The 25,139-nt window shown below is 41.2% G+C and overlaps 1 protein-coding gene across 8 annotated transcripts in view; it reads left to right on the top strand.

Annotated features, from left to right (window-relative positions):
• Nucleotides 1–25,139, top strand: part of MPHOSPH9 (M-phase phosphoprotein 9) — a 62,953-nt gene that overhangs the window by 13,676 nt on the left and 24,138 nt on the right. For 5 of the 8 annotated variants that reach the window (XM_038763179.1, XM_038763176.1, XM_038763178.1 and 2 more), the window contains 7 exons: nucleotides 81–601; nucleotides 1,718–1,844; nucleotides 9,643–9,730; nucleotides 15,707–15,813; nucleotides 16,966–17,091; nucleotides 17,545–18,011; nucleotides 18,607–18,765. In XM_038763179.1, coding sequence (XP_038619107.1) covers nucleotides 81–601; nucleotides 1,718–1,844; nucleotides 9,643–9,730; nucleotides 15,707–15,813; nucleotides 16,966–17,091; nucleotides 17,545–18,011; nucleotides 18,607–18,765 — 1,595 coding nt within the window. The remainder of the gene's footprint in view (nucleotides 1–80; nucleotides 602–1,717; nucleotides 1,845–9,642; nucleotides 9,731–15,706; nucleotides 15,814–16,965; nucleotides 17,092–17,544; nucleotides 18,012–18,606; nucleotides 18,766–25,139) is intronic. The other 3 variants (XM_038763184.1, XM_038763182.1, XM_038763180.1) reach the window with 1 other exon arrangement.

The following is a 25,139-nucleotide window of genomic DNA, read 5'->3' as shown; positions in this document are numbered from 1 at the left end:
TTTCAATACTTGTAGGTTCTCTTTATATGTTTTCTCTAGCAAATGTACAGTAAGACATTTTACCTATATCCCTTTTTCAGCGTATACAAGAGGAGATCAACAATTTAGTAAAACTGCAGATCAACAGTAGTTTGTGGAACCCCTGCAATGAAAACTCTCCCAACAAACTTGCAAATGCCTTTTCTACATTAGAAAGCCAAATGGTATTGTGTTCCGAAATCTGTGAGGGAAATGAGCACACTATTAGCCAACCTAAAATTAAGCCAAAAACTTCTGCTTCACATCAAGATTGTACCGTGGATAGTATTTCAATGAGCAGCGGATATGGTACCTTTTGTGCCGCAGAGCTAAATCCCAACCCACCGAAAAACACGAAAGAGTTCATGGAGCGAAAAGAAGTTTCCAAAGGACAAGATGAAGCAGCTGTGGCATCGAAGGACCCATCGAAAGATAATATAAAAAACCAGAGCGTATGTATACAAACCATTGAAGAGTTTGGTTCATCTTTAAAAGAAGATATTTCTGTGTGTCCTAATGAACTTGAGCATAGTGTTGCTGACGAAGCTAAGAATTTTGAAGAGCAACTAGGAAAAACCAACAGGTAATGGATAAAAGCTTATCTAACTTGGAAGTGTTTTACTGTGTTTTTTTCTGCTGAGTCTGGAAGAGTAAATGTTAATGCTTGCAAGAGGAGGATGAATATGAACAGTTATGTGTGTGACTTTTTGAGCTAATGTCAGTTTATTTGTGAAATTTACCTTCCAATTATTAAGCTCAATTTAACTCCCTGTAAAAGGGAGATCAGGTTATAGTACTTCCAAGTAGGGAGGGAAATAGATACCTCTTTGGGCTTATGTGTGGAGAACCATGGCTGTCACTAGGCATTTGGCAATTTGAGGAAGATCATTTGACTTTGCAGCCTCAATTCTGGATATACATCCAAGGGATTTCTGTTCAGGGCCTCAAAGAGTGCCACTTTTCAGTTCTCTCCCTCTTTCCTCCTCTCCCTCTTTTCTCCCATATCCTCCAACCAAAATCCGGACTTCTTCCAGTGGTTCTCCGTGGGGGTTTTCTCCCAGCCGGTGGCCCCCTTCATGCGTACTTAAAAACCAGCTCTGGAAGGAAAGAGAGCATGTCAGTTTTACACACCCAACTCCTAACTTTGGACACAAGGCTATTACATGATATCCCTGAGCATGATCATGAAACACATGGAGCAAAGGTGTGTGCCATATGGGACTGAGATGACAAATTCATTTGTCCGGCAGTTGCGTTAAGGGCAGGAGTAGCAACTAGTTAGGCTTCCTTTATGCTTACCTCCCAAGGTACAGATGGGAGCTGGGTTGGAGTGGTCACAGAATCTGCAAGCTCCCAGGCAAGGGTTCTTTCCATGGGAAGGAGGCATTTATTCTCTCCCTACTCTGGAAGGGTCCTGGGGAGCCAATAGGTGAGAACAAGACTCAAAAATTGTATATTAACAATGTAAATATTCATCAAGTATTTAAATGATGAACAATGAAAGAGCCGTAGCGTTGAACTAACTCAAGTAAGAAAAAAGCCCATACGTTTTGAGAATACATTATTTTGAAAAAAAATCATCCTCTCTAACTCCAAAAGGAATCGCTAGTTTTTTAATCATTACAAATGTATTTCTGGATTCAGAGAATTTATTATAGAATTTTTCGAAAGTGAAAAATATTTCTTTGCATTTTTATAGTAGTAAGTCTTTAACATCATGGGCACAAAAGTTGAAACAAAACCAGCCAAAAAAAGCACACGTGGAAGAGGGAGGTTCCTACTCTACGCAAGGAAACGAACAAGCCAAGAAAGCAACAATTGAGAATGTAGGTAATAACTCATAATTGACGGTCATGTTTTGTTATTGCTATATATGTTGGGTGTACTGTCCAGCGATCATTATACTGTAGTGTAACGTTCTCCTCATCGTACATATCGGCTCTCTTTTTGGACTTTGAGCCTCACGACGAGCCCCATACCTCTGCTCCTCTAGGTGCAGAACCCTACCGCTTTTGTTGTATTTGTTTTTACTTTGTATCTGTCCTCATCGTGTTTTAGGGTTATTATTGTTTCATCTCTTTTTATGTGCCCCATCAATCCCCTCTCCCCCTTTTTATATTTAGATTGGAGCCCCTTGAAGGGTCTGGGACTTGGTCAAATTCCCACCTGTGTTCTCTTTGCAAGCTCTTAGTTCAGTCCTTAGCACATACCGAGCACTAGATAAATACTATTACTACTACCATTACTTCACCCATGACTCATCAGCCCACTGTCTTCACTCCTCCCAAACACTCTAGACTCTCCCGTCTCCAATCCCTAGGTTTCACAGTTCCTCGGATCTGGAATTCCCTTCTCTCCATATATTTGCTAGACCCCAACTCTCCCCTTCTTCAAAGCCCTCCTAAAATCCCACGTCCATGCGGCCTTCAATTAATTTACAATGCCCTAAATCACTTTCATCAAAGTCACTCTCAGTACTCATATTTTATGCCCACGTCTATTCAATTATTCATCAGCTATTTCATCCTGATATTATTATTATTGTTGTTATTCTTGTTAGGCACTTACTATGTGCTGAGCACTAAGCCCTGGGGTAGATACAAGATAATCAGGTTGGACACAGTCCCGGTCCCATACAGGGCTCACAGTCCAAGTAGGAGGGAATAGGAGTTAATTCCCATTTTACAGATGAGGAAATGGAGCCACAGAGAAGTTAATTGACATGCCCAGGGTCACACAGCAGAGAAGTGGTGAAGCCAGAGTTAGAACCCAGATCCTTTGACTCCAGGCCTGTGTTCTTTCTTTCCACTAGGTCATGCTGCTTCCCAAATACTACCTTTATATCCTTGTTCTTCCTCTTGTTCCCATTATTTGTAAGCAGTTTTTGTCTATTTGCCTTCCGCATTAGATTGTGAGCTTCTTGAGGTTAGAGAATGTCTTGTTTATGCTAACTCTGTTCATTCATTCATTCATTCATTCAATCGTATTTATTGAGTGCTTACTGTGTGCAGAGCACTGTACTAAGCGCTTGGGAAGTACAAGTTGGCAACATATAGAGACGGTCCCTACCCAACAGTGGACTCACAGTCTAGTCTCTGTTGTACTCTCCCAAACACTTAGTACAGTGCTCTGTACACACACAGTAAGCACTCAATAAATATGATTGACTGACTGCTCTGCACATAGTAAGCACTCAGCTCCCTCCGGTTTTCTCCCCATCTCCATCCTACCATTCCACTCCAAACTCCTTGGGCAAGTTATCTACACCAGCTATCTGCAGTTCCTCTCGTCCATTTCTCTTTTCGACCCCCTCCAATCTGGATTCCACCCTCTTCGCTCCACAGACACTGCCCTCTCAAAGATCACCAGTGATCTCCTTCTTGCCAAACCTAGCAGCCTCTACTCCATCCTAATAATCCTCGACCTCTCAGCTGCGTTCGATACTGTTGACCATCCCCTTCTCCTGGAAGTATTATCCAACCTTGGTTTCAGTGACACTGTCCTCTCCTGTTTCATGCTCAGTCTTTCACAAGTTTCCTCCTCTACCTCCCACCCCCTAACTGTGGGGGTCCCGCAAGGCTCAGTTCTGGGTCCCCTTCTATCCACACCCACTCCCTTGGAGAACTCATTCGCTCCCATGGCTTCAACTACCATCTCTTTGCAGATGATTCCCAAATCCATATCTGTACAGTCTCACATTTCTTCCTTCCTTCAGGACATCCCTATTTGAATGTCCTACTGACAACTCAAATTTGTCCGAAAGAGAATTCCTATCTTCCTATCCAAACACCATTCTCCCCCTAACTTTTCTGCCACTGTAGACAGCACCATCACCCTCGGTTTCTCACAAGCCCATAACCTTGACTATCCCCGACTCATCTCATTCAATCCACATATTCATTCACTTATTCAGTCGTATTTATTGAGCACTTACTATGTGCAGAGCACTATACTAAGCACTTGGAAAGTACAGTTTGGCAACAGATAGAGACAATCCCTACCCAACAATGGGCTCACAGTCTAAAAGGGGTGACAGACAACAAAACAAAACGACTAGACAGACATCAATAGCATCAAAATAGATAAATAGAATTATATATATATATATATATATACACATCAGTAATAAAATAAATGGAATAATGAATATGTACAAGTTCTGTGGGGCAGGGAAGGGGGTAGAGCAGAGGGAGGGAGTAAAGGCTGTGGGGCGATGGAGAGGGGAGGAGGAGCAGAGGAAAAGGGGGGAAGGCCTCCTGGAGGAGGTGAACTCTCAGTAGGGCTTTGAAGGGGACAAGAGAGCTAGTTTGGCGACATATTCAATTGGTCACCAAATCCTCTCAGTTCAACCCTCACAACATCACTAAAATCCACCCTTTCCTCTTCATCCGAACTGTTACCACATTAATCCAAGGACTTTTCCTATATTTTCTTGATTACAGTATCAGCCTCCTTGCTGACCTCCGTACCTCCTGTCTCTCCCCACTTCAGTCCGTACATCATCCTGCTGCCCAGATCATTTTTCTAGATAAATGTTCACTCCATGTTTCCCCACTCCTCCAGCCTACAGTGGTTGCCCATCTACCTCCGCATCAGAGGCGGCCTACCAGCGGCTTGTCCCCTCCTACCTTACCTCCTTGATTTCCTGCAAGTAATATGAGAACAATAGTGTGTGCTTAACAAATTAACAAAGCCCAGTCCACAAGCTTTGCTTCTCTCATGCCAACCAGCTCAGTGTACCTCACTCTCATCTGTCTCACTGCTGACCTCCTGCCCATGTCCTGCCTCTAGCCTGGAACACCCTCCCTCGTAATACAACAGACAGTCACTCTCTCCACCTTCAAAACCTTATTGAAGGCACATCTCCTCCAAGAGGCCTTCCTCAACTAGGCCCTCATTTTCCCTTCTTCCACGTCCTTTTGTGTTGCCCTTGGATTTGCACTCCTCCCTCAGTTGCACAGCAGTTGTGTACATATGTATATAGAAGCAGCGTGGCCTAGTGGCGAGAGCATGAACTTGGGAGTCAGAGGTTGTGGGTTCTAATCCTGGCTCCGTCACTTGTTTGTTGTGTGACCTTGGGCGAGTCACTGTACGTCTCTGTGCCTGTTACCTCATCTATAAAATGGAGATTGAGACTGTGAGTCTCATGTGGGACCACCAGATTACCTTATATCTACCCAGCACTTAGAACAGTGTTTGGCACATAGAAAGTGCTTAACAAATACCATCATTATCATCTGTAATTTATTTATATTAGTATCTGTCTACCCCTCTAGACTGTAAACTCATTGTGGGCAGGAAATGTCTACCAACTCTGTTACATGTACTCTCTCACAGAGCTTAGTACAGCGCTCTGCACACAGTAAGTGCTCCAAGCACATACTACAGTACTTTGTATTCAGCAGGTGCTTAATAAATGCCATTGATTGGTTTTTATCCATGTATTTTATTGCTCATTTTTCCCCCTGATAGATTAGTTTCCCCTTCTGGAGTCTGTATTGACTGAAAGATATGGACCTGCTGTAAGCATTCATTTTGTAGGAAGTTGTCAATCAGAGCTAATCATGGTTAGTTTTCCCTAAGGAATAACTCATTTTTTAAATGTTCTATCATTTGATACATTGCACATTTTTACATTTAACTCTCCTTTAAAAAAATTCAACTCCAGGAGATTTTTACCCTTACCCAGCAAAAACTGAAATGTTTTAAAAAGCCTCTGAAACAAATCTACCCACAGTTTACATCATTACAGTTGTAAATACTAATCTAGAGTTCCAAAATCTGCTGGGTTAGTACAGCATCCATGTCATATAATAATAATAATAATAATATTAATAATAATGAGAGTTGTTCAGCAAATAGTATTTGCTTTCTGAAAAAACTGAGGGGAGGACCTACACAGAAAAGTTTGCAGGAGAAGCTGATGGGCATAAGGAGAAGAGGCCCAGCTTGGGGAAGAATGACTGCTCACTAATGCAGTCATTAGTCACCTGAGCTTGGCAGAAAGATTTAGAGAGGCTGGCAGAAGAGGATTCACCTAAGCTGGGGTTCTCTGCAGCCCCCTAGCCTCTCATCTTCCAAGATCTCTATTACCAGCTTTCTGCAACCTCCTTTCATCCCCATCCCCATCCCGATCGCCCACTCTGAAAACTGAAGGGATATGCTGACAAGTTTAAAGCCAGGCGGTATTGACGTAATTTCAAACTTTGTATCCTGCCAATTACCAGGTTACGAGTCAAGGGCACTTAATAATAATAATAATGGCATTTATTAAGTGCTTACTATGTGCAAAGCACTGTTCTAAGCGCTGGGGAGGTTACAAGGTGATCAGGTTTTCCCACAGGGTGCTCACAGTCTTAATCTCCATTTTACAGATAAGGTAACTGAAGCACAGAGAAGTGAAGTGACTTGCCCAAAGTCACACAGCTGACAATTGGCAGAGCTGGGATTTGAACCCATGACCTCTGACTCCAAAGCCCCGGCTCTTTCCACGGAGCCATGCTTAGGAGTTTTAAGCTGTTCTTTCTTTTATGTTACTTTGTGTTATTTCCAGGCTGCCCTTATTGCATTCTGTGTGGGTGAGGCTTTTAAATATCAAAAATCAAATTAATGTAGGCCAGAGTTGTCCTGAAAAGACATGGATCGGCAATTACAGGTAAATAACAAAATCTGGCCTTCCTATACACCCGGGACACTGTATCATTAAAAAATTGCTGTAGCAGTATTTATGAACATAGCTGAGAAGCAGCATGGTCTAGTGGAAAGAGCCCAGGCCTAGGAGTCAGAGGACCTGGGTTCTAGTCCCTGGCTCTGCCACTTGCCTGTTGTAAGACCTTGGGCAAGTCACTTCACTTCTCTGTGCCTCAGTTTCCTTATCTGTAAAATAGGGACTCAATACGTGTCCTCCCTCCTGCTTAGGCTTTGAGTCCCATGTGGGACGGGGACTGTGTCTAACCTGATTCATTCATATCTACCCTAGTACTTAAAAAAAATGTTTGACACATAATATGTGCTTAACAAATGCCATATATAAAAAAACTCTCTAATCCTAAGAAAGAAATTTCTTACCTGATTTTCATCACTTAATTCAAAAGGACCCTCCAAAAGGGTTTTTTTAAAGGCACTATTTATTCTCTGTTCCTTCAGTCTATTCTCTCCCTTCAGCTCTCTGAGAACATAGCTCAGGACTTTCCAGTCCCCTTCTCAGATAAGAAAGGAGAAAGAATGAAAATGAAGGAAACAGTGCTAGCTATTCATCAGAAGTAGGGAAAGAGGGTTGTTAGGCCTGGAAGCCATTTAGTGTTTGTGCTTCTTTGGTCTGTTTCTTATCTCTTTCTTTTTGGGTTCTAAATAGTGGTGGTTCCTTCCATTTGAACCAAGTCTACCATTAATAGCAGCAAACTTCTGCTTTGGCATGATGATTTAAAGGTGTCTTGGGGCAAGGAAAGAAGAGCTTTTCTCATTTGAATGACTTTATACCAGCAAACAGTTCTCAAGCTTGGGTAGACATCCCTCCAATAGCGATTTCTTGCTTTCTAAGTTTTTCCTAACCAAAACCTTTTAATTGAGGGGAGTTTTCCTCTTCTGGTGAACAACTTAAAACCTACATCTTCAGTTTTGTGGCTATATTTGAATAACTGTTTCATTTTGGTGGTTGCAGACTTAACTGAAATCTGATGTTTTCTTGGTTTCAGTAGAGTGCAGCACCCATCAGTAAAATATTATAGGTTTAGGTAGTCAAAGGAAAACTTGGATGAAAGGAAGATTGATACTCGTCTTTGAAATTGTTTGGTGCTTTCTGTTTTCAAAGATTATCTCGTAGACTATGGCTTGATTTTTCCTTTAGTGTTAATGATGTTGTTGTAAATTTTGTATTTGAATTTTGCGGGAGAGTCCCACAGTGCTTTATAATCTTAAAAATGGTTTTGATGGTTTTGGTATTGTTGAGGTTGGTGTATCACAGGCTTTCTATTTTGGGAACATTCGTTCTGTATAATGCCATATAAAGAGTCTTTGAAGTAGCAGAGGAAAATAGGACACCCTTGCATTTCTGGGAAACTTCCCCCTTTTTCTGTTAATTTCCTCTCTCTTCATTTAATCACCTAGTCCTTTTTCCAAAATTCTCTTTTGGATCATATTTCCTTAATTCATAATGTTTCATTTGGGAAATATATTATGAGGTTTCAGCTAGCTTGGCTTTGTTTTAGAAATCCCAAGGCTTTAATTGTTTTGTGACTGTTGAAACATTAGCAAGTCTCAGGTGTTTATCATAATAGCTATATAATTTATTCCATGATTGTCTTCCTAATTATCCGGGGAGCCTGGTGAAGCAAATTAAAGCCACTGTATTACAGTTATAATGTCTCTCCTAGACTGCCAGCTCATTCTATCCACTCTGTTGTAGTCTCCTAAGCGAATAGTACAGTGCTCTGTATCCAGTAAGTGCCCAATAAAGACCATAAACGTATTGATTCTTGGCCAGGAAGGGTTGACACTTCAGAAGTGCAGATCATTATGAATGAATTCATCCAGTCTTCTATTTCTCAATAAAAGCTAGGCCTTCTTTCTTAAGTAGATGCCTTGTTTTCTCAGAAGTGTACAGCAGGCAGCTACTTAAGGTAAGTTCACCTTTTAATTCACTGCTTTCATATGGCAGCCAACTTCCCTAACTTTTTCACCTTATAATAAAGAAGGTAACATACGGTAATACTGATTATTTAGCTTATTCATCCCTTATAATACTTTCCTCTCCTTTTGGGATATTGGTTGACTATATAACCATTTGGCTTCTAAAAAGGCAAGTGATTGCTAATCTGGTTTCTTGGTTAGTGAGAAAAGGGCTAAGTGCCTCGATCCTTCCTCATGGTAGGCCGTCTTTTATTATTATTATTATTATTATTATTAACAATTATTGATAATAATAATAATAAGCACTTACTAATGCTAAGCACTGTACAACATGTAAGAAATTCCATGCTTAAGATGCAAGAAAGAACAGTAAGTTATCCATATTTAGAGTTGCACAGAATGGAAAGTTTTGAAGTCATTCTGCTTTGAATTTATTATTAATAGGTGCTGTGAATTCATATGTGAAAATTTAATGAAAATTTTGATTTTATTGGATTCAGTAGGATTCAGTATTGAGCTTTACTAAGTTTCGTAATTATCTTTTTTAAGGAAGCAAATTCGTCCTACTGGTTTGACTTCACTGATCGCTGAGTTAATTGAATATTAATAATATTTGAGATGTTTCATGCTAATGCCTATGTAGTCAATTCTGCCATAATATGTGTTTTTCATTGTGTGTCTTGTGTAGAATGCTTTTTTGGAATTAGGAAACATTCTTCCGACTGTGAGTCTTTCTGAATGTTGAATGAGATGGTTTGTGTATGCACAGGTTTTGGACATAACATGAATGCTGTAACTTTATTTCTTCATAATGTGAGGTTTTTAAATACCAAAGCCTTGCATTTTTTTGTGTTTTGTTTAAGTACTTACCATGTGCCAAGCCTTGGGTTGCATTCTAGGATAACTCATATTTTATACCCAAAAAACTAAAATTGGTTAAGATTTTAACTATAATTTTTAGCTGATGTAATTCTACTTTTCTTTCTTGAACTATAGCCCGATATCACTGCTGATACACATCCTCCTGCCTTTTACCTCAGTAAACGAGATGAAAGTCCAAATTCTCTGATGTCTGAAGCGTCAGGTATAGTACATTTCTAACTTATTACATTTAAACTTCTGTACTCGATCCTTTATTGAAATTCTTTCCTGTAATCCTCAACATAAAATTTTGTCCTATTTTTTGTAGCTGAGTAATTCCCTATAAATGTCAGTCTTCAGCTGCTGAGCCTCTGCTTAAATTTGTTCCCTCAGCATCATATTGGTTCTTTCTCACCATATCACCAGAAAGTCTACTGAAAGTGAGGAAAAAATTAGAGCTCTTGTTTTCTTGTAGGGTTATGCCGAACACAAATATTTTTGAGTTCAAAGATGCATTTTGCTGACACTTGGGTAGTTCAAAAGGTCCTAAGATTAACAATCTCGGGTACTTGTAATTATGCTGTGAGAGATAAAGAGCCAAATTTTGCAATCTGCCTGGAAACCTTTGAAAGAGAGAAGTTCTGGCAAATACAAAAATATTGCATATGAGTGTTTTTTTCTTTTTTATCCCATAATCTAAGTGGCCTAAGAAAGATATGTAGGATCAAGATGAAAAGAATATATTTCCCGCCCATTTTAATTTAGGTGTGTCAAGTTTAGTCAAGGGGCAGCATTATATGGTATATTAAAAATAACAGCTTCTAGTGGACATACAAAGCAGACAATAATTGTTGAATTTCTTACTGTGGGAGAGGTTTCTCCAGAGGATGTTCATAGATATTTAAAGAATATATATGATGACTAGACCATCAATATGCTCATCATGAGCAAACCATTACGATATTAATGATGAAAAGCAGCATGGCCTAGTGAAAAGAGCATGGGCCTGAGAGTCGGAGGACTTGAGTTCTAATCTCAACTCTTCCACTTAACTGCTATATGATCTTGAGCAACTCACTTAACCTTGGTCTGCCTCAGTTTTCCTATCTGTAAAATGGGGATTCAATAGCTGTTCTCCATGCTACGTAGACTGTGAGCCCTGTTTGGGAGAGGGACCTTCTGTCCTGATTATCTGTATCTATCCCAGTTTCTATGCAGTGCTTGGCACAGAGGAAGTTCTTACAGATTCCATTAGCAACTTCAAAGGAGTTGGCCTGCAGAGGCAATGACCCGATATACTTAGTGGATAGAGCAGAGGCCTGGTAGTAAGAAGGACCTGGGTTCTAATTCTGGCTCTGCTACTTGTCTGCTGGGTGACCTTGGGCAAGTTACTTCAATTCTCTGGGCCTCGGTTACTTCATCTGTAAAATGGGGAGTAAGAGTGTGAGCCCCATGTGGAACAGGGGCTGTGTGCAACCTGTTTAACTTGTAGCTACCCCAGCGCTTAGAACAGTGCATTGTGCATAGTAAGCACTTAACAAGTACCATAATTCATCATCATCATCGATCATATTTATTGAGCGCTTACTGTGTGCAGAGTACTGTACTAAGTGCTTGGGAAGTACAAGCTGGCAACATATAGAGACAGTCCCTACCCAACAGTGGGCTCACAGTCTAAAAGGGGGAGACAGAGAACAAAACCAAACATACTAACAAAATAAAATAGATATGTACAAGTAAAATAAATAGAGTAATAAATATGTACAAACATATATACATATATACAGGTGCTGTGGGGAAGGGAAGGAGGTAAGATGGGGATGGAGAGGGGGACGAGGGGGAGAGGAAGGAAGGGGCTCAGTCTGGGAAGGCCTCCTGGAGGAGGTGAGCTCTCAGTATTATACTAAAGTCAGATTGACGTGTTCTGTAAATGGGATCCCACTTTAGTATAAAGCAGTAGGTTTTGGAAGCCATTGGTCCCACGTGGGACAACCTGATTCCCTTGTATCTACCCCAGCGCTTATAGCAGTGCTTGGCCCATAGTAAGCACTTAACAAATGCCATAATTATTGTGAGAAGCGGCATGGCTCAGTGGAAAGAGCCCGGGCTTGGGAGACAGAGGTCATGGGTTTTAATCCTGACTCTGCCACTTGTCTGTAGTTACTTCATCTGTAAAATGGGGATTAAGACTGTGAGCCCCAGTGGGACAACCTAATCACACCTTGTATCCCCTCCAGCACTTAGAACAGTGCTTCACACATAGCGCTTAACAAATACCATCATTGAGAAACAGTGTGGCTCAGTGGAAAGAGCCCGGGCTTGGGAGTCTGAGGTCATGGGTTCTAATCCTGGCTCCACCACTTGTCAGCTGTGTGACTTTGGGCAAGTCACTTAACTTCTCTGTGCCTCAGTTACCTCATCTGTAAAATGAGGATTAAGACTGTGAGCCCCACGTGGGACAACCTGATCACTTTGTATCCCCCCCAGCACTTAGAAAAGTGCTTTACACACAGTAAGCGCTTAACAAATGCCATAATTTGTTATTATTACTATTAAAGCATCATAAATAACTCAAGACTTAGGCACAGTTGGTCGTGAATACAAAAAAAATTAACACTGAGTACAAAGAAAATGGACAGTACATCTTAAAAGAACTCTTAAAATGCTAGAAACTAAAGGGAGGGATTTTTATGGCAAATCATCACAGATAATGATACTTTAGTTTACTATTTTGACCCCCAGAACAAGGTAAAACCTTGTTTCCCCTTTATTTTCTCACTTATTGTTCTTTCTTCTTTCTCTCTTTCTCCCTTTCCCCTCTCCTTCTCTTTGTTCCTCCCTCTTTCTCACCCTCCTTTTCCTGCTTCTCTCCTCTCATCTTTTCCTGTCCTCCTTTTCCCTCTTACCCATTTGAAACAGGCCAGGCAGATTAGCCTGGTGCTAGATACCTAGGCAAGTATTGAAATGGGTGGGCTCTTGAGGAATAAGGCTCCTGAAAATCCATTCTGAAAAACTGTAATCTGTTTTGAATATTGATTGGATCAGATACAGTCCCTGGTCCACATGGGACTCATAATTTCAGAGTTGGGTAGAGCAGGTATCTTATCCCCACTTTACAAATGAGGACACTGAGGCACAGAGAGGTTAAATGGTTTGCCCAGGGTCACCCAGCAGGCTAGCCACAGAGCCGGGGCTAGAACTTGGCTTTCCTAATTTCTAGTTCTGTGCTCTGTCCACTGGACTGTGTTCCCTCCCATTTTAAAAAGTCAGTGATTCAATTAGCAGCATTTATTGTGTGTGTGCTGTGTGCAGAGCACTATATTAAGAACTTACATTTGAGTTAAGACATGATCCCTGACCTCAGGGAATTTACAGAAAGTTCTGTCTCCTACCTCTGCATTCAAATTAATGAGTGAACACAAAGAAAACTGGAAGCCCATTGGCAGGGAATTTTGAATGCTCTGAAACCCGAAGTAATGAATTTCTATTACCATAGATGATGCAGTCCGAATTCATGCCCAATTATACCTCCCAAACCAAACAACAATCGAGCTGTTTCCTGTATTTCTTTGTCTGACCCAGACCTATCTGCTCTGGTTGTAGCTTTAGATTTTAAACTAACTTTGTGCAGAGACCATTTCTGTTGTGTTCCAGCACACACATACGGACATATGTCAGCGCACAGGTTGTCTTTTTCTTTTTCCCTCTGCCCCCACTTAGAGGTTTCACAGGCTTGACCAGAGCCAAGGCAAGAAGGAGGATTATGTAGGGGACTTCAGTGAAAGAGGACATGGGAGAGTGCTTGGGTGGACACTCCATTCCAATGCACACAGTCCCAATTTTTTTTCTTAGGTTCTTCTCCTTTCTTCCCAGAGCCCCCATTAACCTCTTCTTTTCTTCTCAGTGCTCTCCAGGACCAATTGCCTATTCCTCTTGCTCCATGTGGTTTTGAGAAGCAGCTTGGCTTAGTGGAAAGAGCACGGGCTTGGGAGTCAGAGGACATGGGAGTCAGCAGACACTTGTCTGCTGTGTGACCTTGAGCAAGCCACTTAACTTCTCTGTGCCTCACTTACCTCATCTGTAAAATGAGGATTAAGGCTGTGAGCATGTGGGACAACCTGATTACCTTGTATCTATCCCAGTGCTTAGAACAGTGCTTGGCATGTAGTAAACACTTAACAAATACCATCATTATTATTATTATTATTGTTCTGTCTTCCCCAGAGCCCTCCTAGCTCTGATTCTACTTTCTGATGTTTTCTATCAGTCACTCTCTATTACTTAGGGAGTGATTACTCTGTGCACAGCACTGTGCTATAATAATGTTGGTATTTGTTAAGCGCTTACTATGTGCAAAGCACTGTTCTAAGCACTGCACAGTAGCTAATAGACATGATCCTCACCTTCAAGAAGTTTCGCCCTCTTTTCCTTATCCTTGGAAAGAGCTAGCAGGGAACTTACAAAACAGATACTTCCACATCGAAAGGTTTTTCTTTCCTAGTGGATTTCTTTCCTACTATCTAATCTTTTTAATCTTTTTTTAGTCTTTCTCCTTCCCTCTCCTTTTCCTAGGCTCCCTGCCTGAGGCAGCATGATTGGACAGCTGGGCCTAATCAAACTGCCCTCAGTTGGTTGTGCTGTGGCTGCTGCTGGCTTCTCAAGAACTGATAAAGAGCAGCCTGGGCAGGAGGGCCCTTTCCAGTCCCCCATGAAGAAAGAGGATTGTTAAAGGCCAAGGGGGCGGTGGGTGACAGAAACTGAGCAAGTCTTTTCCTGAAGAGAAGTTGGGATGGGTGGGCCTCATGGATAGTAAATAAGGACCAAGTCCTGGGGTTCAGTTAATTCTGTTCTCGATCTACACTCACTCCCTTGTTGACCTCATTCGCTCCCACGGCTTCAACTATCATCTCTACACTGATGACACCCAAATCTACATCTCTGCCCCTGCTCTCTCCCCCTCCCTCCAGGCTTGCATCTCCTCCTGCCTTCAGGACATCTCCATCTGGATGTCTGCCCGCCACCTAAAACTCAACATGTCCAAGACTGAACTCCTTGTCTTCCCTCCCAAACCCTGTCCTCTCCCTGACTTTCCCATCACTGTTGACGGCACTACCATCTTTCCCGTCTCACAAGCCCGCAACCTTGGTGTCATCCTCGACTCCGCTCTCTCGTTCACCCCTCACATCCAAGCCGTCACCTAAACCTGCCGGTCTCAGCTCCGCAACATTGCCAAGATCCGCCCTTTCCTCTCTATTTAAGCCGCTACCCTGCTCGTTCAAGCTCTTATCCTATCCTGTCTGGACTACTGTATCAGCCTCCTCTCCGATCTCCCATCCTCTTGTCTCTCACCACTTCAATCTATACTTCTCGCCGCTGTCTGGATTGTCTTTGTCCAGAAACGCTCTGGGCATGTTACTCCCCTCCTCAAAAATCTCCAGTGGCTACCAATCAATCTGCGCATCAGGCAGAAACTCCTCATTCTCAGCTTCGAGGCTGTCCATCCCCTCGCCCCCTCCTACCTCACCTCCCTTCTCTCCTTCTCCAGCCCAGCCCGCACCCTCCACTCCTCTGCCGCTAATCTCCTCACTGTACCTCGTTCTCGCCTGTCCCACCATCGACCCCCGGCCCACGTCCCACCCGGGCCTGAAATGCCCTCCCTCCCCACATCCGCCAAGCTAGCTCTCTTCCTCCCTTCAAGGCCCTACTGAGAGTTTACCTCCTCCAGGAAGCCTTCCCAGACTAAGCCCCCTCCTTCCTCTCCCCCCTCTATCCCCCCCACCTTACCTCCTTCCCTTCCCCACAGCACCTGTATATATGTATATATGTTTGTAGGTATTTATTACTCTATTTATTTTACTTGTACATATCTATTCTATTTATTTTATTTTGTTAGTATGTTTGGTTTTGTTCTCTGTCTCCCCTTTCTAGACTGTGAGCCCACTGCTGGGTAGGGACTGTATATGTTGCCAACTTGTACTTCCCAAGCGCTTAGTACAGTGCTCTGCGCACAGTAAGCGCTCAATAAATACGATTGATTGATTGATTTACTATGTGCCAAGCACTGGTTTAAGCACTGGGGTAGATACAGGTTAATCTGATTTTTTCCCCCTTTTTTGCCCTCTTCTCACTTCTCTTTTCTCTTTTTCAGTACCTTCACCACTCTTTCCCCTTATTTTCTTTCTCTTTTTTTACTAATTAGGTTTGACTTACTGGAAGCTAGAAGAGAAAGAACTGTATCATTCATTGCCAGAGACTTCGGAAAATACACTTTCAAGTATTTTCCCCTCAAATGTCTTCCCAAATCAGGTATGTTTTTAAATTAAAGAGAAATATTCCCTGTAGTTGATTTTTTTTGTAGTTAGTAAGTAGTTGTGTAAATTTAATACTAGTTAATTTAGCAAGTGAAATTTTTGATTTCCTAAAACCCACTATTATGTGACTCATTGATTAATTATTTTTTTCCATTTTGTCAACTTGACTTTATTGTTTCATTTTAAAGTATGATTGGAATACAAATGGGCACATAAAGCCATACTGAATCACTGAATGGATTATTGTAAGAAATGCATGAATTGGTATGGTGGCATTTGGATGGAGAAGAAAAGGCCAATTCTGGAAATATTTTGAAAGAGGAACTGGTAGGGTTTAACTTTAGAAAGATGACGGGACGATGGTTGCATTGTCTACTGTGATGAGAAATTGGGGTGGATGAGGGGATTTGAGAAGAAAATGAGTTCTTTAGTGATGAAATTAAAGGCTGTTTAAATCTCAGAAATAGTTGTCCATCAATACTATTCTTTGGTTACTCCCTGCAGAATCTTTTTTTTTCCTTCCCTCATTGTTTATGTCTTGTTTTGAAGGAGAAGCAAATAAGGTAGTGAATTCAGTGGGTCTTTTGAGAAGTAGCGAGGCCTAGTGGATTAAGCTCAGGCCTTGAAGTCAGAAGGACCTGGGTTTTAATCCTGGCTCTGCCTCTTGTCTGTTATGTGACCTTGGAGAAAGTCGCTTAATTTCTCTGTGTCTCAGTTACTTTACTTGTAAATTGGGGAACAGGCACTGTGTACCACCCGATTTGCTTGTATCCACCTCAGTGCTTAGTACAGTGCCTGGCATATAGTAAGTGTTTAATAAATATCATAACTATCTTGATGTCCCCATACATTTCTGGGGAGACTTTGCTGGAGATGCTAATCCACCTTGAAGATGAGCACTATGAGGAACGTATTAACCCATAGGTGTCCCACAGTTGTTTTCCATTTAAAAGTTTTGCTTATTTTACTTGAACAAGAGCCATTCATAATTTTCTTTATTAGAAGCATTACCCTAGTTAATGGTGGAGTGTTGCACCATCTTCGTCAATCTACTGCCAAACAGTTTGATTATTCCATTTTGATTTAATTGCCATTAAACACTTTTTGGCATTAGGTAATAGTACCATTTACATTTTGTATCTCGTAGTCTAGTTCTGGAATTGAAGTGAAGCTGCCATCACTGAAAGAAATTTATCATAAAAAGCAAAAGGAAAACAAGCAGCTCCCTGAATGGAATCTCTCTTCTGCTTCTCATTTAAGTCATCCTCCAGAGGTAAAATTATCTGTATACTGATTCCAGCCTACTGATGTCTGAGAGGCTTCGGTAATAATTCAGCGAGGATGTGGTTTGGTTATCAGCAATTCCAGTGCACATTCAGAGCTCAGAGCATGAGGAACTTCAGAAAGGAGTAGGAGAGAAACAAAGCTCTTCCTTGGGCCACCTTTCCTTCTCCCCCCAACAGGTCCCCCTGCCCCAACACACACCATGATTGCTGTTTCTCAGTTCCCACCATTGATACTGTAACAATGCCTTCCAATTCTCTCCCCTCCCTCCCTTTATCTTATAACCCTTCTACTAGTGTTCAGAAGAGAATGGTAGTAAGAAAATGTACCACGGTGGAATGTAACCTCTCTGCTAAAAGAGGTGCCTCAGAAGTAAAGATTATTTCTCCCCTAAAAATGGAATGGTAGAAGTCACAGCTACCTAATATTTCTTTCTTTCTAGGTTTTAACACTGGATCCAACGCTACACATGAAGCCAAGTCAACAGAATCCAGGGATTCCATCCCAAAGCCTTTTAAGTACTCTCGATGACAGAATCTCATTTTCTCCAGACTCTGTGTTAGAACCCAGTATGTCTAGTCACTCTGAGAGTGATACGTTTTCCCAAGCAAGTAATATCACTTCCTCTCAGCTGGGTGGTTCCCCAAAATATCCTTCTAGTATTCAAGCTTCACGCATGGATTCTTGGAAAAATCATGCATTCCAAAATGAAAGGAATACCAGCCCTACTTTTCCCTTAGCATATACTCTTGCCGGTAATGACCTCCTAATCAACCCCGAAGATGAAGAAAATACCCTAATGTTAACTCCGTCATCAGCCATTCAATCACCATTTCCAAGTGCAGACAACAGCTTACCAGAAGGCAGTGTTTCTGTGGCCTCCTTTGACGACCCAGTGATGTTATCTAAGTATGGTTTTTTTTTTAAATACAGTATCCAGTGTATTATTTATTATATTTGATTAACTCAGTTTCACAGAAAGGAAAGTAAGGGATTTGAGGGTATGAGTTTTAGAGATCTTTTTTTTTTTAAAAAAAAGACCTAAGGTATTGAATTTTACACTTATCAAGATCAAGCGTGACTTAGAATTTTCTTTTTAATATTTTGAAAATATTTGTGCATTGAAGCTGACAGTTTATCAGTAGGCCTGCTAGGGCACTGCTTACTATCCTTTTTAGTTCTGAGATCCAGGTGGAATCCATGGTAAGTGGAAGAGTGGGTACCTATAAGCTGCTCATCTGCCTCAGGCTGGAAAAGGTCCTTCCTTGGGCTTACAGAATGCAATAAAACCAAGGTGACATCATCCAGAAGTGCTAGCCAGTTCACAGAGTGCTGTGCCTCATCGATTGAGAACCACTAGTGCATCAACCATTGCTCATAAATGAGAAAAATAGATACACGGTATTGTCTCAATGGTGAATTTTTTTTATTTCTGGAACAGGTTAGAGAGAATTGAAGAGAGCTTTTTTTCACTCAGTGTTTTTTTGTTTTTTTTTATGCACAGGATTAGGCAGAACCTGAGGAAAAAACATGAACGACACATAGCTGATCTACGGGCTTATTACGATGCAGAGATACATAACTTGAAACAACAACTGGAGGCAAATAATGTGGCATCTGCGTCTGAAGATTTGAAGAAAACCAACCAGAATCTTATAGACAGGTGGAGTGTTCCGAATTACTATTTGTAATGACATGGTTTTTCCATCTTGAAATTGTGTACCTTCCCCTTAAGTGCAATTCGTAGAATGATAGGAAATACGAACATGTTAACTCAGAGAAAAGAAAACATTCAAAAAGAGTATTTCCCCTAATGGAAGTATTTTTAAAGGTTTGGACATACCCCACGCAGTATGTGGAATTTAAGAAAGAAAAGTGAACATGTAGGTTGGTAGAAAATGAGTGAGAAGTTTTATATACAATTTCAAATTAATATACCTCTAAAGATTCAAAACCATTTTGGAGAAAAACGCCATATAACCCAAAGAGTATTTGATTTTTTTTTTTTTTTTTACACATAGAATGGTTGGTTATTTTAAGAACTTCCCAGGAAATAATGTTTTCAGAAGTTTACTTAATAATTATAATTATGGTATTTGCTAAGTGCTTACTATGTGCCAAGCACTGTTTTAAGTGCAAATAGTATAATTTTTTTCTGAACTCTAGATGGTTATCCAAGCCAATCTTGAGAGACTTTAGTTAGTATAAAATGATATATCAGAATTTAAAACATCACATAGTTTCTCAACTTATTTCCTATCTCTTTAAATAAAGCAAGAGCTTGGATATATTTTTTAAGATTTGTAGGAATTATGTAATCCACTTTCCTTAGAATTAAGAGCTGAAAAGTCAGAAATGTTATTTTGTAAGTGTGATGGGAACTTTAATTTTGGCATCTGAACCATATTATACATTTGTTCTGGTAGGTGGCTGCTATTATTACACTCTGGCAGTTCTCTTAATCACATTCAAGTAAAACAAACAGAAAACTCACTTAGTCACTTCAAATGTATTTTATCAGACGTCTGACAATTTATAATCATTTTACATATTTTCCCTAAAATGAAGTGTAGTTGGAAAATCTGTGCTTTCAATGTTACACCGATGCATTTAACTAGGCATTTCATCCTGTTTAATAGCTGAATTTTGGTCAGTTATTTAGCTCAATTTTATAACCACATAGCCAGATTTTTATTTTGAGAAAACAGAAAGTCAGAAGTGAATGTTTCTGGTAGCATGCGAGATTAATATCTGGCTGTATTAGAAAAAGACCAGAAATATGTATTTACAAGGGCGAGAGCTTGCAGCAAATGAGGAAAAGATTAAAACTGCCCGATGTAACGTGCTATTTCCCCCATCACTGGTTGTCCTGGTCTCCTAGAGGAAGAGAGTCTGAAAATTAATAATTGTGGTACTTAAGTGCTTCCTTTGTGTCAAGCACTGTTTTAAGCACTGGAGTAGATACAGGTTGATCAGGTTGGACACCATTCCCTGTTCTACAAGGAGCTTCGTAGTCTGAGTAGGAAGGAGAGTAGGAATCTAATCCTCATTTTCGACTGTAGACTACCCCACTAGACTGTAAACACACTGTGGGCCGGGAACATGTCTACCGATTTATTACATTGTATTCTCCCAAACGCTTAACATAGTGCTCTGTACAAAGTAAGTGCTCAATAAATACCACTGATTGATTGATTTTACAGATGAGGAAGCTAAGGTATAGAGAAGCTAAGTGATTTGCCTAAGATCACGCAACAAGCAAGTGGTGGAGCCAAGATTAAAATCCGGGTCCTTTGACAATCTTTCTGTAATAATAATGATGGCATTTATTAAGCGCTTACTATGTGCAAAGCACTGTTCCAAGCACTGGGGAGTTTACAAGGTGATCAGGTTGTCCCACGTGGGGCTCACAGTCTTAATCCCCATTTTCCAGATGAGGTAACTGAGGGACAGAGAAGTTAAGTGACCTGCCCAAAGTCACACAGCTGACAAGTGGCAGAGCTGGGATTTGAACCCGGCACCGTGCTAGGGCATTGCTAGAAATTGCTAGAAATGGTAGGGCATTTCTACTAGGGCACCGTGCTCCTGAATCTGTTGCATTTTCAGGATTGAGAAGCGGGAGAAGGAAAAAACTACCCCATGCTTTTAACTAGGCATTTCACCCTAGTTATCGGGTACTACAAAGAAGTACCCAGATGTCTGAGGCCACCTATTTAGCTAACTCCAGAAGGTGAAGCAAGAAGCAGCATGGCCTCTTGGAGAGAGCATGGGCCTGACAGAAAGACCTAGGTTCTAATCCTGGCTCTTTTACTTGCCTGCCATGTGACCTTGGGCAAGTCACTTCACTTCTATGGACCTCACTTATCTCATCTGTAAAGTGAGGATTAATCAGTCAATCAATCATATTTACTGAGCACTTACTGTGTGCAGAGCACTGTACTAAGCGCTTGGGAAGTACAAGTTGGCAACATATAGAGACAGTCCCTACCCAACAGTGGGCTCACAGTCTAGAAGAGTCTAGGATTAAGACTGTGAGCCCCATGTGGGACATGGACTGTGTCCAACCTGATTAGCTTATATCTACCCTCATGCTTATTACAGTGCCTGACATATAGTAAGTGCTAACAAATACCATTAAAAGAAGACAAAAAAAAAAACCCAAACGCATAGCTGGTTCAGCTTCACTCCATGCATTGGAAACAAAGAGTCATGGATCCCTATGTGCTTCCATGTGGGAAGAAATTTTTTTTTTGGTGTGTGTGTGTGTGTGTAAGAGATATTGGCTAGCTGAACAATGGGGAGATGGAGGAAGAAGAGAAAGCGGCACATGTCTTAGGGATTGGGATGGGGAATTGTCATTTCCTTCCCACTCTCTCTTCCCAAGTCTTCCATGCTGAAGATATGATGGGGAATCCCTCAGAGAGGATTTCTGTATTAGGATTGCCAATGTCCCAGGTTCCAGGCTCCTTCTCTCTGAGCCCTTCCCTTAAGATTTCCGGTTGCCAGGATAGTTCTGCTGCCGATCTTCCCAATTTTTTCTCATAGAAACCTTGCTTCTCTGGAGTTCTGACTTCAGGATCCTAAAACTTCTGAATATCTTAACCGGGAGTGTATCTTAACCTGTGTATTTCCAGGGTTGCAGCTCAAACTATCTGCCCCCAAAATGGCCGAGGCATTCCTTCCCTAACTACCTGGCCTGCCATGTCCTTTTCCAGTCTTTCCCTCTAATTGGCTGCATTCCAGGTGACTTGCTTAAAAGGTCTGGTACGTGCTTCAGTTAACCTTCCCTCAGGGAGCGGATCTTGGGAGTAAGAGAACTACGGTGGCTTAGTGGAAAGAGCACGGCACCTGGGAATCAGAGGACCTGGGTAATAATCTTCTAGACTGTGAGCCCTCTGTTGGGTAGGGACCATCTCTATATGTTGCCAAATTGTACTTCCCAAGCGCTTAGTACAGTGCCCTGCACACAGTAAGCGCTCAATAAATACAACTGAATGAATGAATGAATGAATGAACTTGGCCCCGAAGTGATTTTTTTTTTGTTTTGTTTTAGACCATTTGTTTTGTTTCTTTGAGACCATTTCAACATTATATCTAATGTTGAAATGCTCTATTATAAGACTTTGAGGGGCAGGGGGTTGCCTTATATTTTTCTGTTTTTCTCCTTCCCTTAGTTTGTCAGCATCTTGAGAGTAAGAATGGGGCGAACTATAGTATTAATTACATTTTTCTAATTGCCTCTGGCCATTCTGTGCACATCATAATGCACTTCAAAATGCTTGAAGATGACTATGATCATGTTTTAGCACAGTAAAATTTAACCTCCCATAGGTTTGTGCTCATATTTTTCTTCCTATATTGATCTATGAAACGAAAGAATTCTGATTATTCATATTAATGCCAGGATTGATTCTCTGGACTTCAGTTTCCTCCTCTGGAAAATGGGGATTCACTACCTGTTCTCCCTCCTGCTTAGATTGTGAGCCCCATGTGCCACAGGAACTACATCCAACCTGATTAGCTTGTATAGTAATAATAATAATGATGGCATTTGTTAAATGCTTACTATGTGCAAAGCACTGTTCTAAGCGCTGGGGAGGATACAAGGTGATCAGGTTGTCTCATGTGGGGTTCACAGTCTTAATCCCCATTTTACATATGAGGTAAATGAGGCACAGAGAAGTTAAGTGATTTGCCCAAAGTCACACAGCTGACAAGTGGCTGAGCCAGGATTTGAACCCGTGACCTCTGACTCCCAAGTCTGGACTCTTTCCACTGAGCCACACTGCTATTTACCCCAGCCCTCAGTTCGAATGGTGCTTGACACAAAATAAGCACTTAAATTCTGTCATTTAAAGCCTGGCCCACCAAACCTTTTCACCTTTTAACTAATTCAGTGGTTGAATGCCAAAGTAGAGAGCTGTCAGAAGATGGGACGAGGAACTGGGAGTGGGCCCTGGGCACATCTGAATTAGCATCTCAGTTTCAAATATTTTTTTCAAGAAAATAAGTCAAAAGAGGGGATCACCCTCTTTAGGCTAAAAGTGTATCCAGTCCATATGCACCCATACATACACAGAAAGGACAACCCATTTAAAATCAGATAATTTCATATAAAGCACCTCTCAAACAATTAAAGGTTTGTGTTGAGCAGTTATTGTGTGCGGATTATTGTACTGAGGGCATGAGAGAGTACAGTAAAATTAGTGGACATGATCTCTGTCCTCAGGGATCTCACAATATGGGTCTGGGGGTGGGGAAGAAGATACAGACATATAAATAAATTATAGGTGGGAGGAAGCAAAAGAGTGTAAAGATAGATCTATCAGTCAATCATATTTATTGAGTACTTGCTTTGTGCAGATCACCATACTAAGTGCTGGGGAGAGTACAATATAGCATAGTTGGTAGACATGTTGGCTGCCCACATGGAGCTTAAACTCTAGAGGGGGAGATAGACATTAAAATAAATTACAGATATGTGCGTAAGTGCTGTGGGGTTGTTTAGGTGCCTAGGTGACACAAAAGGGAGAGGGAGTAAGGGAAAAGAGGGCTTAATGGGGAAGGTGTTTTGGAAGAGATGTGATTTCTAATAAGGCTTTGAAAGTGGGAAGAGCCGTGGACTGTCGGTTCTGAAGAGGGAGGGAGTTCCAGACTAGAGGGACGACCTGGGCAAGGTGTTGGCAGTGAGATAGACGAGATCGAAGTACAGTGAGTAAGTTGGCATTGTAAGAGTGAAATGTATGGACTACATTATAGTAGGAATTAGATGAGGTAAAATAGGAGGGGATGATGGTAAGGAGTTTTTGTTCGATGTAGAGGTGCTATTCAGATAGAAGGGGTGCATTGCCAGAAGAGTGTTCCTTAATTCTGCTGTCAAATTCTATCTGAAACAGTGAAATCATTGCATTTTGGCAGAACTAGCCACACTTTATATAAATAATGATGGCGTTTATTAAGCACTGACTCTGTGCCAAGCACTGTGTGTAATGGTGGGTAGATGTAGGATGATCAGATTTTGCACGGTCCTTGAATCACATGGGGCTTGCAGTCATAGAGGGAGGTAGAAAATGTATTTTATCCCCATTTTAGATATCTCTTCTATTTATTTTATTTTGTTAATATGTTTTGTTTGGTTCTCTGTCTCCCCCTTCTAGACTGTGAGCCCACTGTTGGGTAGGGACCGTCTCTGTGTATTGCCAACTTGTACTTCCCAAGCACTTAGTACAGTGCTCTGCACACAAGCGCTCAATAAATATGATTGATTGATTGAGGCACAGAGAAGTTGTGACTTACCCAATGTCACACACCAGGCAAGACCTGGGTCTGCTTACTCTCTGTCTTGTGCTCTTTCCACTAGGGATTCGTTAATAATGACAATAATAAAAATAATAATTGCGGTATTTGTTAGGCCATATGTGCCAAGCATTTGTACTAAGTGCTGGAATAGATAAAAAATAACTACGTTGAACACAGTCCAACTTTTCATTCAGTATTTTAGGAAGCTTTGCTATTGGTCCAATGGAAAGAGTACCATCTGGAAATCAAAGGAAATGGATTCTAATTCTGGTTATGCAGGCGAAGACCGCGTATGCGCTTCACAATGGGCTACACCTCTGTCTGCCTTGTGTTTGCACTGGCAGGGCAAGAGAATAAATGGCACCACTTAAGGCAGAAGAAGCATGATCTCCATGCAAGGCCTCCGTCTTGAAGTTTCAGGATAGAGGTTTATCTGTCGTTCCTAATGGAAGACTCCTCCTGGGCTACTAAGGTACCATTGAATGGTATCGTACTCATTGAGGGTAGGAAAAATGTCTGCCAACTCTGTCATATTGTACTCTCCCAAGGATTTAGTATAGTGCTCTGGGATAGTGCTCAATAAATACCATTGATGATGTTGACGATGATGATGAATAGGTGGTATCTTACTGGCCAAGACTCGGCAAACAATTTCCAACTGATCAGTTTTGTCAAAGGAAAATATTTTATTTCTGCTAATTTCAGGTTCTTTTGATTCATGTTCATGTTTGTTTTCAC

This window comes from Tachyglossus aculeatus, chromosome 21, assembly GCF_015852505.1.
Source record: "Tachyglossus aculeatus isolate mTacAcu1 chromosome 21, mTacAcu1.pri, whole genome shotgun sequence".
NCBI classification, from domain to species: Eukaryota; Metazoa; Chordata; class Mammalia; order Monotremata; family Tachyglossidae; genus Tachyglossus; species Tachyglossus aculeatus.
This window is presented reverse-complemented; position numbering and strand designations above follow the sequence as displayed.